Consider the following 13,232-nt stretch of genomic DNA (forward strand, 5'->3'; position numbering starts at 1 on the left):
GGCGCCGGCACGGGGACTCCGCCCCCTTGCAGGAACGAGAGTCTCGACCGCAGCTCAGAGATGGTCATCTTCCCGCAATGGGTGCATGACTCATCCATGAACGCTGATTGTGCGTGTTCAAAGTCCACACACAACACAGCATTTGTGACCATCATGTGATCCCAGGTAACGACCACATCCAGAAACACACAGATAGAACGTCATCTTTAAAAAGACGCAAACTATCTATGTAAGCTCTTTTTTGGGGACTACTTTCGTTGTTCCTGAAAAATGCAGGGGGAACAGTTGCAGCGGTCACAGACGGGAATGTGCACCCGCGCGTGCGCTGAATCTCTCTCGCTGGAACTTACCAGCTGTTAAAACAGCTTTTTGTTTTTGCTCAGAAAGAGAGAAAGAGAAACTGCTCGTGCTGCCATGCCGTACACGCCCGCACCGAAAAGGAGAGGTCCGGAAGGTCTTGTTGAGAGTATTCACTCTCAGCAGAGGCCTCAAAGTGTCTTGGCTCCGAAGCAAAAACCTGAAGTGCAATTGCAGCAGCTGCTTGTTATATACCCGCGCTAACGAGGCTGCGCAGCTGATGCAAATGATTGCACGCCAATGTGCATTGGCTAGTTTTAGATTCACTCAAAGTAAATTGGCTCTATAGCGAGATTCCTATTGGTCAGTCATGACCTACGTTGTCGTGACTGACCGATAGGGAACTATATTAGTGTCCACAGCAACAGACAATAATCCTGTGTTTATCAAGTGCTTGCTGTAAATATGTCGTTAAAAATTCGGAAGAATCCTATTTGGCTGTTTTAATCATTCATCGGCTAGAAAAATATTTCTGAAAGTGATTCCGACAATATTTTTCTTCGTTGGGGTGTGGACTTCACTATTTTCACAGTATTACAACAAGTATTCAAACGTTATAGTTATAGTCATTGATATAGTTATCTGTGACGATCAGCAGCCGTGGTGCCCTCGAGAGCCACTAGAGGGCACCCTCTCCCCATGTTTGTTTCCCCATGGACTCTTTGTGTTTCATTATGTTCAGCTGTGTTTCATTATTGGTTATTGAGTTCCTTATTTAAGCCTGAGTTTTCCCTGTGTCCCTTGCGAAGTCTTGTTACACTGTAAGCGTACAATTCCGAGCGTTATTCCCTGTTCTGTGTCTCCGTGTTTCCCTGGACTCTTGACCCTTGCCTGTTTCCTGGACTGCTCTCGAACCTGTGCTGCCTGCCTCGACCATTGCCTGTTTAGACCACGAGTTTCCGGATTGCCCCTTTATTTAAGTGTTTGCCTGTGTTCATGTCTGCTTGCTTCAATAAAGTGCTGCACATGGATCCGACCGTCTCTGTCCGTACGTTACAGAAGACTTCGCCAAACGAGGATCCAGCAGACTTTCTGCATCTATCCGCCGTGGTCAAGACCCGCTCTTCAATGCTAGCCTCTCATAGTTCTCAGCTGGCGAGACTAACTTCTCTCCTCGAGGAACTAGCTAGCTCCGTGCAATCATGGTCTCCGCAGAGCTCAAGCACAGCGGCTAATCAAGCCCAAACCCCCGCTGCACCTGTTCCACCGCAACCCAGTGTGAGTACCGCATGCAGTAATTCCAGTACGCCGTTTCCCGAGAAGTTTAATGGCTCACCTGAAGCGTGTGAAGGATTTCTGCAGCAGTGCAGCTGGTACATGAGTCATCGGCCCCAGTTATACGCCTCGGATACCGACCGCGTTTCTTTCATCTGCTCTCTGTTGACTGGAAAGGCTCTGGAGTGGGCAGGCACGTTTTGGGAACCAGGTCGGATGTCGTTTCCTCCTTTCGACGTGTTTACCGCCCTGTTCAGAAAGGCTTTTGAACTCCCCGCAGAAAAGGAGGGTCTCGAGGAACTGCTCTTTTCCCTGCGCCGGGGAGTTTCGTATGCGGCGGATTTCTCTCACTCACTCCGCACGCCGCATAAGCCTCAGCTCGCTAAACTGTTTGATCCTCCCTTAAGGACCGTCAGAGGAGCTTCTAAGCATATCGTTCCTGCCAAAACCACTCATCATGTCGGACCCCTCGAGCCCGTATCCCGCACTGGCCCTGTTAAAAGTGCTGTTCCTAAAACAGCGGAGGTGTCGCGGGTCGAACCGGAGTTTGAGCGCGTGTCAGCCGACTCGAGTGAGTCAAGTGCCGAGCTGAGTGAATCAAGTGAGTCAAATAGCGAGCTGAGTGAATCGAGTGCCGAGTCAAGTGAGTCAAGTGCTGAGCCGAGTGAATCAAGTGTGTCCAGTGTTGAATTTAGTCTGTCCAGTGAGTCTTCAGTTCAAGTAATTGAATCTCCTCTTCAAGTGAGCGCTGCATCTCCTCTTCAAGTGAGCGCTGCATCTCCTCTTCAAGTGAGCGCTGCATCTCCTCTTCAGGTGAGCGCTGCATCTCCTCTTCAGGTGAGCGCTGCATCTCCTCTTCAGGTGAGCGCTGCATCTCCAGTTCAAGTGAGTGAGTTGTCCAGCCCAGCGAGTGTGTCTAGCCCTGTGACGCGCCGCCGCAGGAGGAGAAGGAGGACTCGTTTGGTTCGCCAGGCCCCGGTGAGCGTGCCCAGACTCCTCGCCCTGCCGGCCCCGCCTCTGCGCCTCGCTCTGCCGGCCCCGCCTCTGCGCCTCGCCCTGCCGGCCCCGCCTCTGCGCCTCGCCCTGCCGGCCCCGCCTCTGCGCCTCGCCCTGCCGGCCCCGCCTCTGCGCCTCGCCCTGCCGGCCCCGCCTCTGCGCCTCGCCCTGCCGGCCCCGCCTCTGCGCCTCGCTCTGCCTGCACCCTTCAAGCTCCGGGAGGCCTTTCCTGTACCAGTTCACCACCCAGAGGCTCCTCCCGTGAATTTCCCCAAGTATTTTTTGGGGGGGGGGCAGTAGGTACTCTGTGGGGGCCATGGAGGTGATCCTGACATGGACCTCTGAGTCCGTGAGGGCCATGGAGGCGAGGCTGTCATGGACCTCGCCTGTGTCTGCTCTGCCCTGGCCGCCATCACGTCCTGCTCCTTCCTGGTCACCCACGCTCCACGGCCCCAGGCCTCTCCATGTGCCTGGCCTCCTGCCTCTCCATGGGCCTGGCCCTCCATCCCAGCCCCCGTTGACCTCCCCCCGGAGCTCTTAGGAGCGTCTGGAAGCCGCTCCTTAGAGGGGGGGTTATGTGACGATCAGCAGCCGTGGTGCCCTCGAGAGCCACTAGAGGGCACCCTCTCCCCATGTTTGTTTCCCCATGGACTCTTTGTGTTTCATTATGTTCAGCTGTGTTTCATTATTGGTTATTGAGTTCCTTATTTAAGCCTGAGTTTTCCCTGTGTCCCTTGCGAAGTCTTGTTACACTGTAAGCGTACAATTCCGAGCGTTATTCCCTGTTCTGTGTCTCCGTGTTTCCCTGGACTCTTGACCCTTGCCTGTTTCCTGGACTGCTCTCGAACCTGTGCTGCCTGCCTCGACCATTGCCTGTTTAGACCACGAGTTTCCGGATTGCCCCTTTATTTAAGTGTTTGCCTGTGTTCATGTCTGCTTGCTTCAATAAAGTGCTGCACATGGATCCGACCGTCTCTGTCCGTACGTTACAGTTATCGCCCCCTCAGTGTAACCAGCACTTGTATGCTAGTTTGAATCTTAAAATTTCTTCTTACTGCCTTTTCACATCGGTAATGAAATTTTGATGATTTATATGTTAGTCAGTATGAATTTGTCAGTATGCACAGCTACTTCATAATGAGTGACAATGGAGAAAAAAACAGGTTTTGTCTGCATATTGTTGAGATTACAGCATTTACCAGCAATGTATAAACTAGCCAAACATTGATCCCCTAGAAATCAATTAATTGCCACTAGTTGCCACCTATGAGATTCCAGTCCAGTTAGGATGCTGCCTAAGAAGGAGGCTGCCTGTGTAGTTTTTTTATTAAGAACCCAGTTAACAACAGGAAATAGAGTTGTTGTCGTTGTGTTTCTTTCCTTTGAGACTGTCTTTGAGCTGATTAAGCCATAAACAATAGTTTTCAGCAACACACCGACAGGAGAGAGCAGATATTTTTGTATTCTTTTTAGGTTTATAGGGTGATAAAACAAGACTCTGCTGACATATGTCTGAAAATATGGTGTCGGAAAATATTGAGTGTGTAAAAATAGTCTTTGCTATACAGTTAATAGGGCAGAAAGAGAGCTTATAGATATTTTAGTGGGTTAAATTGTTTATGCATTTTACGGAAGACAAGTGCATTGCAGGTTGCCGCCCCAAGCACACTGTAACCATGGTAACCCGGTAGGAGGTGTGAGGTCATTACACTGAAAAGGTCAAATTTCAACAAATCTGATCAGCAGCTATTAAACTCAAAGCCCTTGGACAAAACAAACACTAATGCAGTTTTAATGGAGACACACATCAATGTAGAGAAGTGTATGTTGACATGCAATGCTTCTGAGTTACAGAGTGTGTGTATAGGCGTGTGTGTGTGTCCGAATGTGCGTTTGTAGCTGTGTAATTTAGTTTGACTTTGAATTGAATGCAAATAAAATGCAAGGTCATATAATGAGAAATTATTTTTTAATCAAATAAATAAATGCTCATGGTACTATGAAAATATGCTGTCATTTATTTTAACTCAATGGGCCCTATCTTGCACCCGGCGCAAATGACTTTGTACACTAACGCATGGATAATTCCTATTTTGCACCCGCGCAAAGCGGGCTTTTCCCTCCACAGACGCACATCGGTAAACTAGGAAATGAACTTGCGCTCCCTGAGTGGGTCGGCACAAAAAGGAGGCGTGTTTTGGTGCAAACATTCTCTAGTGCTATTTTGCAGTTCCAGAAAACAATTCCGCCACTGACCAGAAAAAAAAAAAAAAACTAGTCTAAAGTCAGTGGCGCGCTGCGCGTTGTTCATTGTTCATAATGCTATTTTAAGCGTGCATGCTTGGACATAATGTAGCGGGTGCACAACATGCATCCACTTTGATTCTCTCATCGACACAGATGCAGCATTTTTTATTTTTGCTAATCATACATTATAACAAAGAAAAATATTATCACAAATCAGTGTGGTATCCACGAAGATGTAATAAATGTAGGCCTAAATCTAGCTTACACATTTACCCAAATTTTTCAGTCTAATTGTAGTAATGATGGATCAGTAGTTTAATTCTAAGCCCATGTAGTTTAATTTTAAGGGTCAAAGAGAGGGTGGAATATTAATTTTGACATGTTTTTCTGGTGAAAAACATTAACGAACATTATAAGCGGACCTCAGGGAAAATGTAAAGTGATAAAAAAAAATGTATAAAATGACACTTTAAAGCCTTTGAGAAAACATTTTCTATTCATTTGCTTCTCATATTCTGTAAGTAAAGCGCTAATTATTTGTAGCACCAAATGAAAATTGCAGAGAAATTGTGTTCCATCGTGGTCAAATTACATCTATCATGGTTGAATAAATTAATTATACAAGAATAAAACCTGATTTAATTTATTAGTGTATGGGATCTGTGAGATAGCACATTTAATGTCTTTGAGTGAGTATGTGTTAATCTGATTGTAGAAAGCACAGTTTTTATACTCTGTGTGTGTGTGTGTTACAGGAATTCCACGTTTTGTATGAAGGTGTCGATGACTCTATTGGTTGCCGATAATGACACAGCAGGATGTTATAACTCAAAACTGCGCTACACTGAGAAAGGAGAATTGGGAAAGAGTAAAGACATCTCCTGCCCTGATATCCAGGATTATGTTCAGCCTGGGGAAAAACCACAGATAACGTGGTACAAGGTACGGTGTGAGATACTGTGAGGTAACAGTTGTGCCATTCAGTGCACAAACAGCATCTTTATTACAAACCACCTGCGATCCAGCGTCATGGCACCTGTCCTGAGAATTTAAATGAAGCCTTGTCATTCTTTTCAGTGCAAACACACCTCCTTTTTATGTAAATTACGGTTATTATATTTTGTCTTATTCACAAAAGTTAGTGCTATTTGCCTAGGGCAATTAACAATGTGCTTTTACCACACATTCAAAGCCATAAACAGAAAATTATTTAAAAGAGTGTTTGCGTAATTTGTCTATCATGGTAAGCAGTAATTCATCAAATGATGATCAAATTAGCATAAGAGCATTATAAAATACAGTCGAGTGCACTTTCTGCATTTCAAAGAGCCAATTCGGTCACAGCATTGCGACCTGCAAGATCAAGAAATTGTGTTTAGCACTGATTTTTGTGGGGCGTGTTTGTGCCATTACTTGATTTGCTTGCTGTCGGCAAGCACAGTTATGTTTATTGAATTCCTCTCCGCCAGTCATAAAGTTTTTTTCATTATGCCAATATACAAATGTGTAGGGTATACACATGTAATATGGTGTAGTCTCTTTGTTTCAATAGTTTTTCTCTTTCTCTTTGCCTGGGGTGTGCAGGAGTGTAATGTGCAGCAGTGGAGGAGCAGCGTGCTACAGACCGCAGACTTGCTCTCCATACAGGAAGTGAGGGAGGATGACATCGGCAACTACACCTGTGAGCTGCTTTTCGGAGGCTTCCTGGTGCGAAGGACAACCTATTTGAGCGTGACAGGTAGTACCATGTGGCGTCTCTTCAGTGTGTGAGAGCACTTGCTGTGATAGTCTTGCTGAGAGGGGTCGGCTGGAGTGTGTGGTATTATTCTTTTTTATTTACTTCTTTTTTTGGTTTCAGGCACACTCACTGTCATGCTTTTGTTAACAGTGACTTTGGTGTATGTATCATCAATGCACAAGTTTTCAGTCAATACAACTTTTCAGTCTATTCTTCATGTAAAGCTATCACATGATTTCAGAAGACTCAAAATATAGTATGTGAGTCATATGGACTGCTTTTTTGAGCTTGATAGTCAGTCATCATCCCTCATTTATATCCTTTCTGTTTCATGGATTAAAAAATCATACTGTGCATAGAATGAAAATGCTTGAACCATTTCTTTCTTTCATTTTTTTATAGACATTTTCTGTAATTGAATGTATTGTAGATGTATTGAACAGGTCGAATACAGAAAATAACAGGACAGTGTAAGTATAGTAACAAAAATGTTTTTTCTTTCATTAGTGTAGTTATTCACTATTCAACAAAAAAGTCAATAAAAACACAAACACTAATTATTAAACCTCAGTATGTACCTCTTCCCGCATTTTATGATCTACACTTTAAAACATATTCTATTAAATTTACGGCAATTGTGATTGCAAGACATTCACTTTATAATACATTGAACATGTTTTAGGTATTACAGGCTTATAGGTGCCTGTATATTTTATTTAAAAATTATAATTGTATTTCATTAAGTTCTATAATGTTAATACATTAAAATCGGCTTTGTACTGCAATATTTACTGATAACCACCATAATAATAGAAGTTGTCCATAAAACATGTCAGGGTTGTCCATAAAACATGAACAACCATAAAAAAACATTATATGACACACATTACACATGACACTAAAATAATTCAATAATTAACTAAATAACAAAGTGTTACACAAAACAACCTAATGGACATTACTGGCATAAACTGTACTATTGAACATCTGAAACTGTCCTTTTACTGTTTTACTGTTCACTGTAAATTATATGGCAATTCAGTTTTTATTTGGAAAACCATGCATTTGACTATATTTTACTGAAGATATCTTTACAGTGTTTTTCTGTAAAAATGACCGACATTTACTACAATGTATAGATAAAATAGGCAAAAAGTGTATAGTCTTATAAAATAGACAAATAGGCAAGTCTTTTTACAGACTTGCACCAGGAATGTGAAATAGCATTTAGTGCCAATGAAATTATTCACTGCAGCTTTAAATAATCTGTACATAGTAACCAGGGTCTTTAAATATAAAATGCAGTGATGAAGTGGTTAATGAAAAAACAGGCATTTTTTAAATTATTTTTCATTGGCTTTTGGCCTTTAGGATAGTCAAGACAATGAGGAAGTATGATATTGAGTTTTGACACAAGGCCAGACCTGCTTTCCCGTGAGCACAACTGCTTATATGTGTCATGAGCATGTGCTCTTCCCACTACACACATTTGACCTCTATTACCGCTTTACACTCACAATAACAGAGACTGAGAGAGATATAGAATGACATTTATACAGACACAACACTAAGCCGGCAATGGAAAGGTCATTTTCATCTATATTTTACGTTTAAACATCTCTGTCTACGATTAAACATATTTTTTTATTGGCACCTTGTGGATTCTGTCCTTTCTGCCACTATAGCAGGTCAATAAAACGGCACATACAGGTGAAAAGAGGTCAGATGTTATTCTCTCTTCCTTCCTAAACCCTCATTCAGTTGAAACCTATTAAAACACTTTGCGCTGCTTTTCCCGTGCTCATTTAAAGCCTATTTTAGGATGGCATTAGCCTCTCAGGGACAATTTCCTGGATGGAACTTATAGTCCAGGACAGCAAATGATTCTCAATGGAAAAACCACCATTAACAGTAAAATTTAGTCCATAGCTCAATTTAACCCTCGTCACGGACACGGAGTTTTGATGTTCGGCGTCGTCTAGCAGTTACAGCAGAATCAAAACACTATAGCTCAATTTGTTTTGAGCTGGTTACAGCAGTACGTCTCTATAATTGCTACAGAAACTTGCCTCGATGGTACATCTCTGCAGCGGGTTATCTGGTGGAGCTGCCTGTGTGCCCGAGGGAGGAAGTTAGCGGAAGAACACAGAATCATTTTCTTGTTTTTGAGTACTTACAGACAGTCTATTACTGCGGACATGGTTTTCGACAACAACGATTGGAGCGGTGGGCTTTTTGTGCCTTTCTGTGCACGTGCATCTCTGAAAATTTGAAGCGTGAAACTGACCTACAAAAATACGTGCCCAATGATGTGAATCAGTGCTATTGTACATCATCTCTCGAGGCAAGGGGGCCAAAAATGCGTTTAAACAGTTAATCATGCACGTTCCACACACAAAAAGAGAAAAACTTACTTCCTGTGTGAGCTGTATGTGTGTATTTGGGTGTGAACTCCCTATCAGTCATTGAAACGGATTTTTATAGTAATAATTCAGGCTGGTTTTTAACAGTGAATAAGTTTCCTTTCAGTGCACTACGGTTGTCCTATGATATATCAGTGCAGGACACGGGAGCGTCATGCTCTTGTAGAGTCTGATGTCCTGCACGTTGACCTGGTTGGTCTGCTGTCCTCTTTCTCACCCAGTGATTCATCATGCTTTGCCTATAGTTGGAGAAAACAAGATAATGTTACAAAGACAGACAGAAAAATAAAAAAAGGCTGAATGTGTTTTTATATTAGATAAATGGCAACAGACAATATACAATCATTAGAAATGGTTGAGGTGCTCAGTAATGAATACAAGCATCAGATTTTTTTTTTTTTTTTTTACTTAATGGGACAAATCATATTTTTTTATATCACTTCATTATATAAGGATATCAGACCATGTGTGGTAAAATCTCTCTGAAACCAGCAGTTTGTGAGGGAACTTATTTATATGTATATACAGTGTATATATTATTTTGTATTTTATTTTATTTTTTTTAGTATCAGACATTAACTTTCCATCCCATTTCATTTTCTCCAGCCCATTTTATTTTCTAGCACCTTATAGTTTATCATAACCACCCTGAAAATGAATGATTCATAATTCTGGTTATTCATTATTATTTTATTTTACTTTGGGCTTTTGTTTTGAGCATACCTTAGTAACCACAGGTCATATAAAATGCTGTTTTTACATATTAAAGTTAGAATCATGTCTCAATAAATGACTAAGTTTAAAAGAACAGGAATCTTCTTCAAACTATCAGTCATTTATTCTAGGAAATAAATCACAAATCTTTCATATTTTGATTATTTGCCCAAGACAATGTGATTACAATGGAGATCAAATTGACAGTTTTACACAATTTACCTGCTTCTCAGATTTTTTTTTCTCCAAAAACAAAACCCCTAGTTATATCTCATTTGTCACATTTTTTATTTTTATTCTGCCAAGGAATTTTAGAATAATTTTAGAAGAGGCGTCCAGCTTCCGGATGCAGAGCTGTGTGTTGGAAAACAGTTTCCAAAAGTAGCTTGCATTTCCTATTGCTATTTTAGTTCAGACAATGTGGTTTCCATGGACACTTCTGTGGTGTCCATGCCAACGGCAGGTTTGGAGCAGTGTAAGCGTGTGTACCCAGGAGGGACTTGCGACAGTGTGTTCCAGGGACAATGCCAACCTTACTTTACCTCTCCCACCTGTACCACCTTGTGCTCTTCCCACTTCTCTATGGAAACGGTCAGACAAGGACAGTTGCTCAGATCCAGTCCAGTAGCCCATAGATGACAGAAGGGTTTGTGGGTACTGTAGTCTGCAGGGGAAGCTGAGTGGCAGGGTAGGTATTAAATGGTTACAAAATGATACACGGGTGAGAGAGTGTTTTGTTTGTTTATTCATTGATCTCCATGTTGATTGGAGCCCCGTTGTCTTGAAATCCCCAATAGTGTAGTGCGGGGCTGCAACAGCACGTTCTTTACACATGCTCCCAACACCTTGCATCTGTCAAGTCTAATCAGGACAAGATAAGTGTGTGTGTGTGTGTGTGTGTGTGTGTGTGTGTGTGTGTGTGTGTGTATTTTGTGTGTGCACATGTGCCCGTAATCAGTAGAGAGTTATGTAATCATATTAAATTAAGGAATAATTACAGATGACGCTAAGTGAGAGTGTGACAACCTATCTCTTTTCTTAGTCACCCAATAATGCACACACAAACTCTAATTTTTTTGCATGTTGGGGAATTTCTGAGACTGCTATTGTTTTTATTCTACACACAGGGCCATAGCTAGTATTTCTAAGTATGAATACAGTTTATTTTATCCTAATAGGAACATATTTTATTTGTTTTTCATTTAGGTTGCAGGACCACAGTGTCATGTGTTGTTGTTCATCCAAGGTTGTATTTACCTAATTTTAAGACCTGCTAACCACCAGATGTTTTTTATTATTATTATTATTATTATTATGTCCTAATACGTAAAACTGTACAATTCTTTTACCCAATTACCTTACGGCCCTGCACACACACACACACACACGCACACACACACACACACACACACAGCAGTAACACACACTCCACCTTTTTTACATTCCACTCCAGTAGTTCTTCCCCTCAGAGCTTCCTTTTATCTCACAGTTTATTTCTCAAGGACATCTGAACAGGAATAATACATAGCATGAAAATCTCTGTCATCACTGAAAATAGAGTCAGATATTTTGAATGCGCTACAAAAGTGAATCGTATCCAGCGCAGTTTGCTGCAGTGATCGCAATGAATACATTCTCGTGTTCTCCCAAGCATCAAATCTGCCCTAGTTTCACCAGCGAACCGTGCTCTCTGGCTAATGCTAGGACACTTTTGCAGGCTAAAGTTCACACAAGGTTTATGTTGTAGTTTAAGCCGCAGCTAAGTAAGGCTGTTAGGTGTGGGTTACATCTGTGTTCTAAGTTCTCAGACCTGTGTTTTTGATTAGATGTTCCCTTGTTTTGGGTTTATATGTAATGGGAAAATTGTGTTTTAGCAGTCAGAGGGGCATGTGAATTATTTACCCTGCACTGCACAAAGAGTTATGCAATATGAACTATGACAGAAAGAGATTAAAAATAACTGTCTGGGTCCTACATCAGAATCGGAGACTTTTTTTTTTTTTTTTCTGAGGAGGCAAAATTAAAAAAAAAAAAAAGTCCTGCAAAACAATTATTTAATATTAACTTAATATTAACTGAAAAAGAATTTATTGTATAGCGGTGCTCCACAAATTTGCATGAAATTTGCATCTGAGTGGTCCATGTGACACCAGTGGGTTAGTTAGAATGTTTTGAAGCATCGAAAATACATTTTGGTCCAAAAATAACAAAAAAATATGACTTTATACAGCACTGTATGTCTTCTGTTGTCAATCCGCGTTCAGTGACGCTGGTGACATAAGACGCTGTTGACGTATATCTGGTGTATCTGTGTATTCGGGTTCAAATAAATATGGCTGGGCAAAAAATTGCAAATCGTCCTCTGTGTCGAAATCCTTAGTCAGGTTTGCAAAGATTGTTTTATTTACAGCGTGTGTCTCCCTCAGACTGTAAACGAAGCTCGGGCGCATTGATAACACGTCAGCAGCGTCTTACGTCATCAGCGTCACTAAACGCGGATCTGGAACAGAACTGGAAGAAAATACAATGCTGAATAAAGTTGTTTTGTTATTTTTCGACCAAAATGTATTTTCGAACTAACCCGTGGGACTCGTGTGTGGCGCTGATATCAGTCTCTCATTAGCAATCGCGCCCTGCTTCACAACAGTCATGTTAAAAACATCAATGTATTCACTCACCCATAAGCATTATTAGATCCATAAGCTTGACGACAAGTTCCATAATTCAACTGTAATTTTGCGTCATCAACCTACGCATCAACCTTTGTTATTGTAAGAGGTTAGCGACCCCTAGCGGCGAAAAAAATACATATTGCATCTTTAAATTAAAGCTGCACCCCGTGTGCGATCATTATGAAACCTTCTGTGTTTACAGAGAATTTGTTGACTGATGATCCAAAAAGAAGGTGACCATTAATAATAATAGCCAAACAACATTTAGTAGTTACAAAATAGAAAGTTCAGCATTTTTATGAAATAGAATAGAATATTTTATATAAGTATAGTATTTGGTTTTAATTTTGAACCGTTGTGTATATTATAATAATATTTTATTATCATATTTGTATTTAATAATTAATTAATTTAATTATAAAGATAATAATTCATATTAATATTGCCTCATTCCCATCTTAAAAAGTATACAATTTAAGTGTGCATGTGGAAGTGGACAATGGCCCTTAAAACTATTTCAACATTTAAAGCCATACTATGAAACAATGATTTATGAATGTTATTGCATCTTATTTTTGCTATTACTTTCAATCAGCTGATTGCAAGATAATTTTAATGCTGTTGAGTCAGTTCCCATCAATTTCATCGGGTGCTTCTAGTGATGTTGTGTCTCGTTCAATTCGTAAAATCAGAATATCCAGAATGTGCCTGGAAAAGTGCAATTGAGAGACACTCGAATTCAGACTTCCAACTTTGAAATGTGCATCTAATACATAGATGTTTATGTCCAGTTACCTTTTGGGGCTAAATACTTGTATGCGAACGTTTTACGAGAGTTTGAGTGTGTGTGTGTGTGTGTGTGTCTGTGTT

The 13,232-nt window shown here is 41.2% G+C and overlaps 1 protein-coding gene across 2 annotated transcripts in view; it reads left to right on the forward strand.

Moving 5' to 3' along the window:
* Nucleotides 1-13,232, forward strand: part of il1rapl1a (interleukin 1 receptor accessory protein-like 1a) — a 96,423-nt gene that overhangs the window by 44,281 nt on the left and 38,910 nt on the right. For both annotated transcript variants that reach the window (XM_039655854.2, XM_039655855.2), the window contains exons 4-5: nt 5,571-5,757; nt 6,400-6,553. In XM_039655854.2, the coding sequence (XP_039511788.1) occupies nt 5,571-5,757; nt 6,400-6,553 (341 nt within the window). The remainder of the gene's footprint in view (nt 1-5,570; nt 5,758-6,399; nt 6,554-13,232) is intronic.

The sequence above is a fragment of the Pimephales promelas genome, chromosome 7 (genome assembly GCF_988280905.1).
Source record: "Pimephales promelas chromosome 7, fPimPro1.hap1.1, whole genome shotgun sequence".
NCBI classification, from domain to species: Eukaryota; Metazoa; Chordata; class Actinopteri; order Cypriniformes; family Leuciscidae; genus Pimephales; species Pimephales promelas.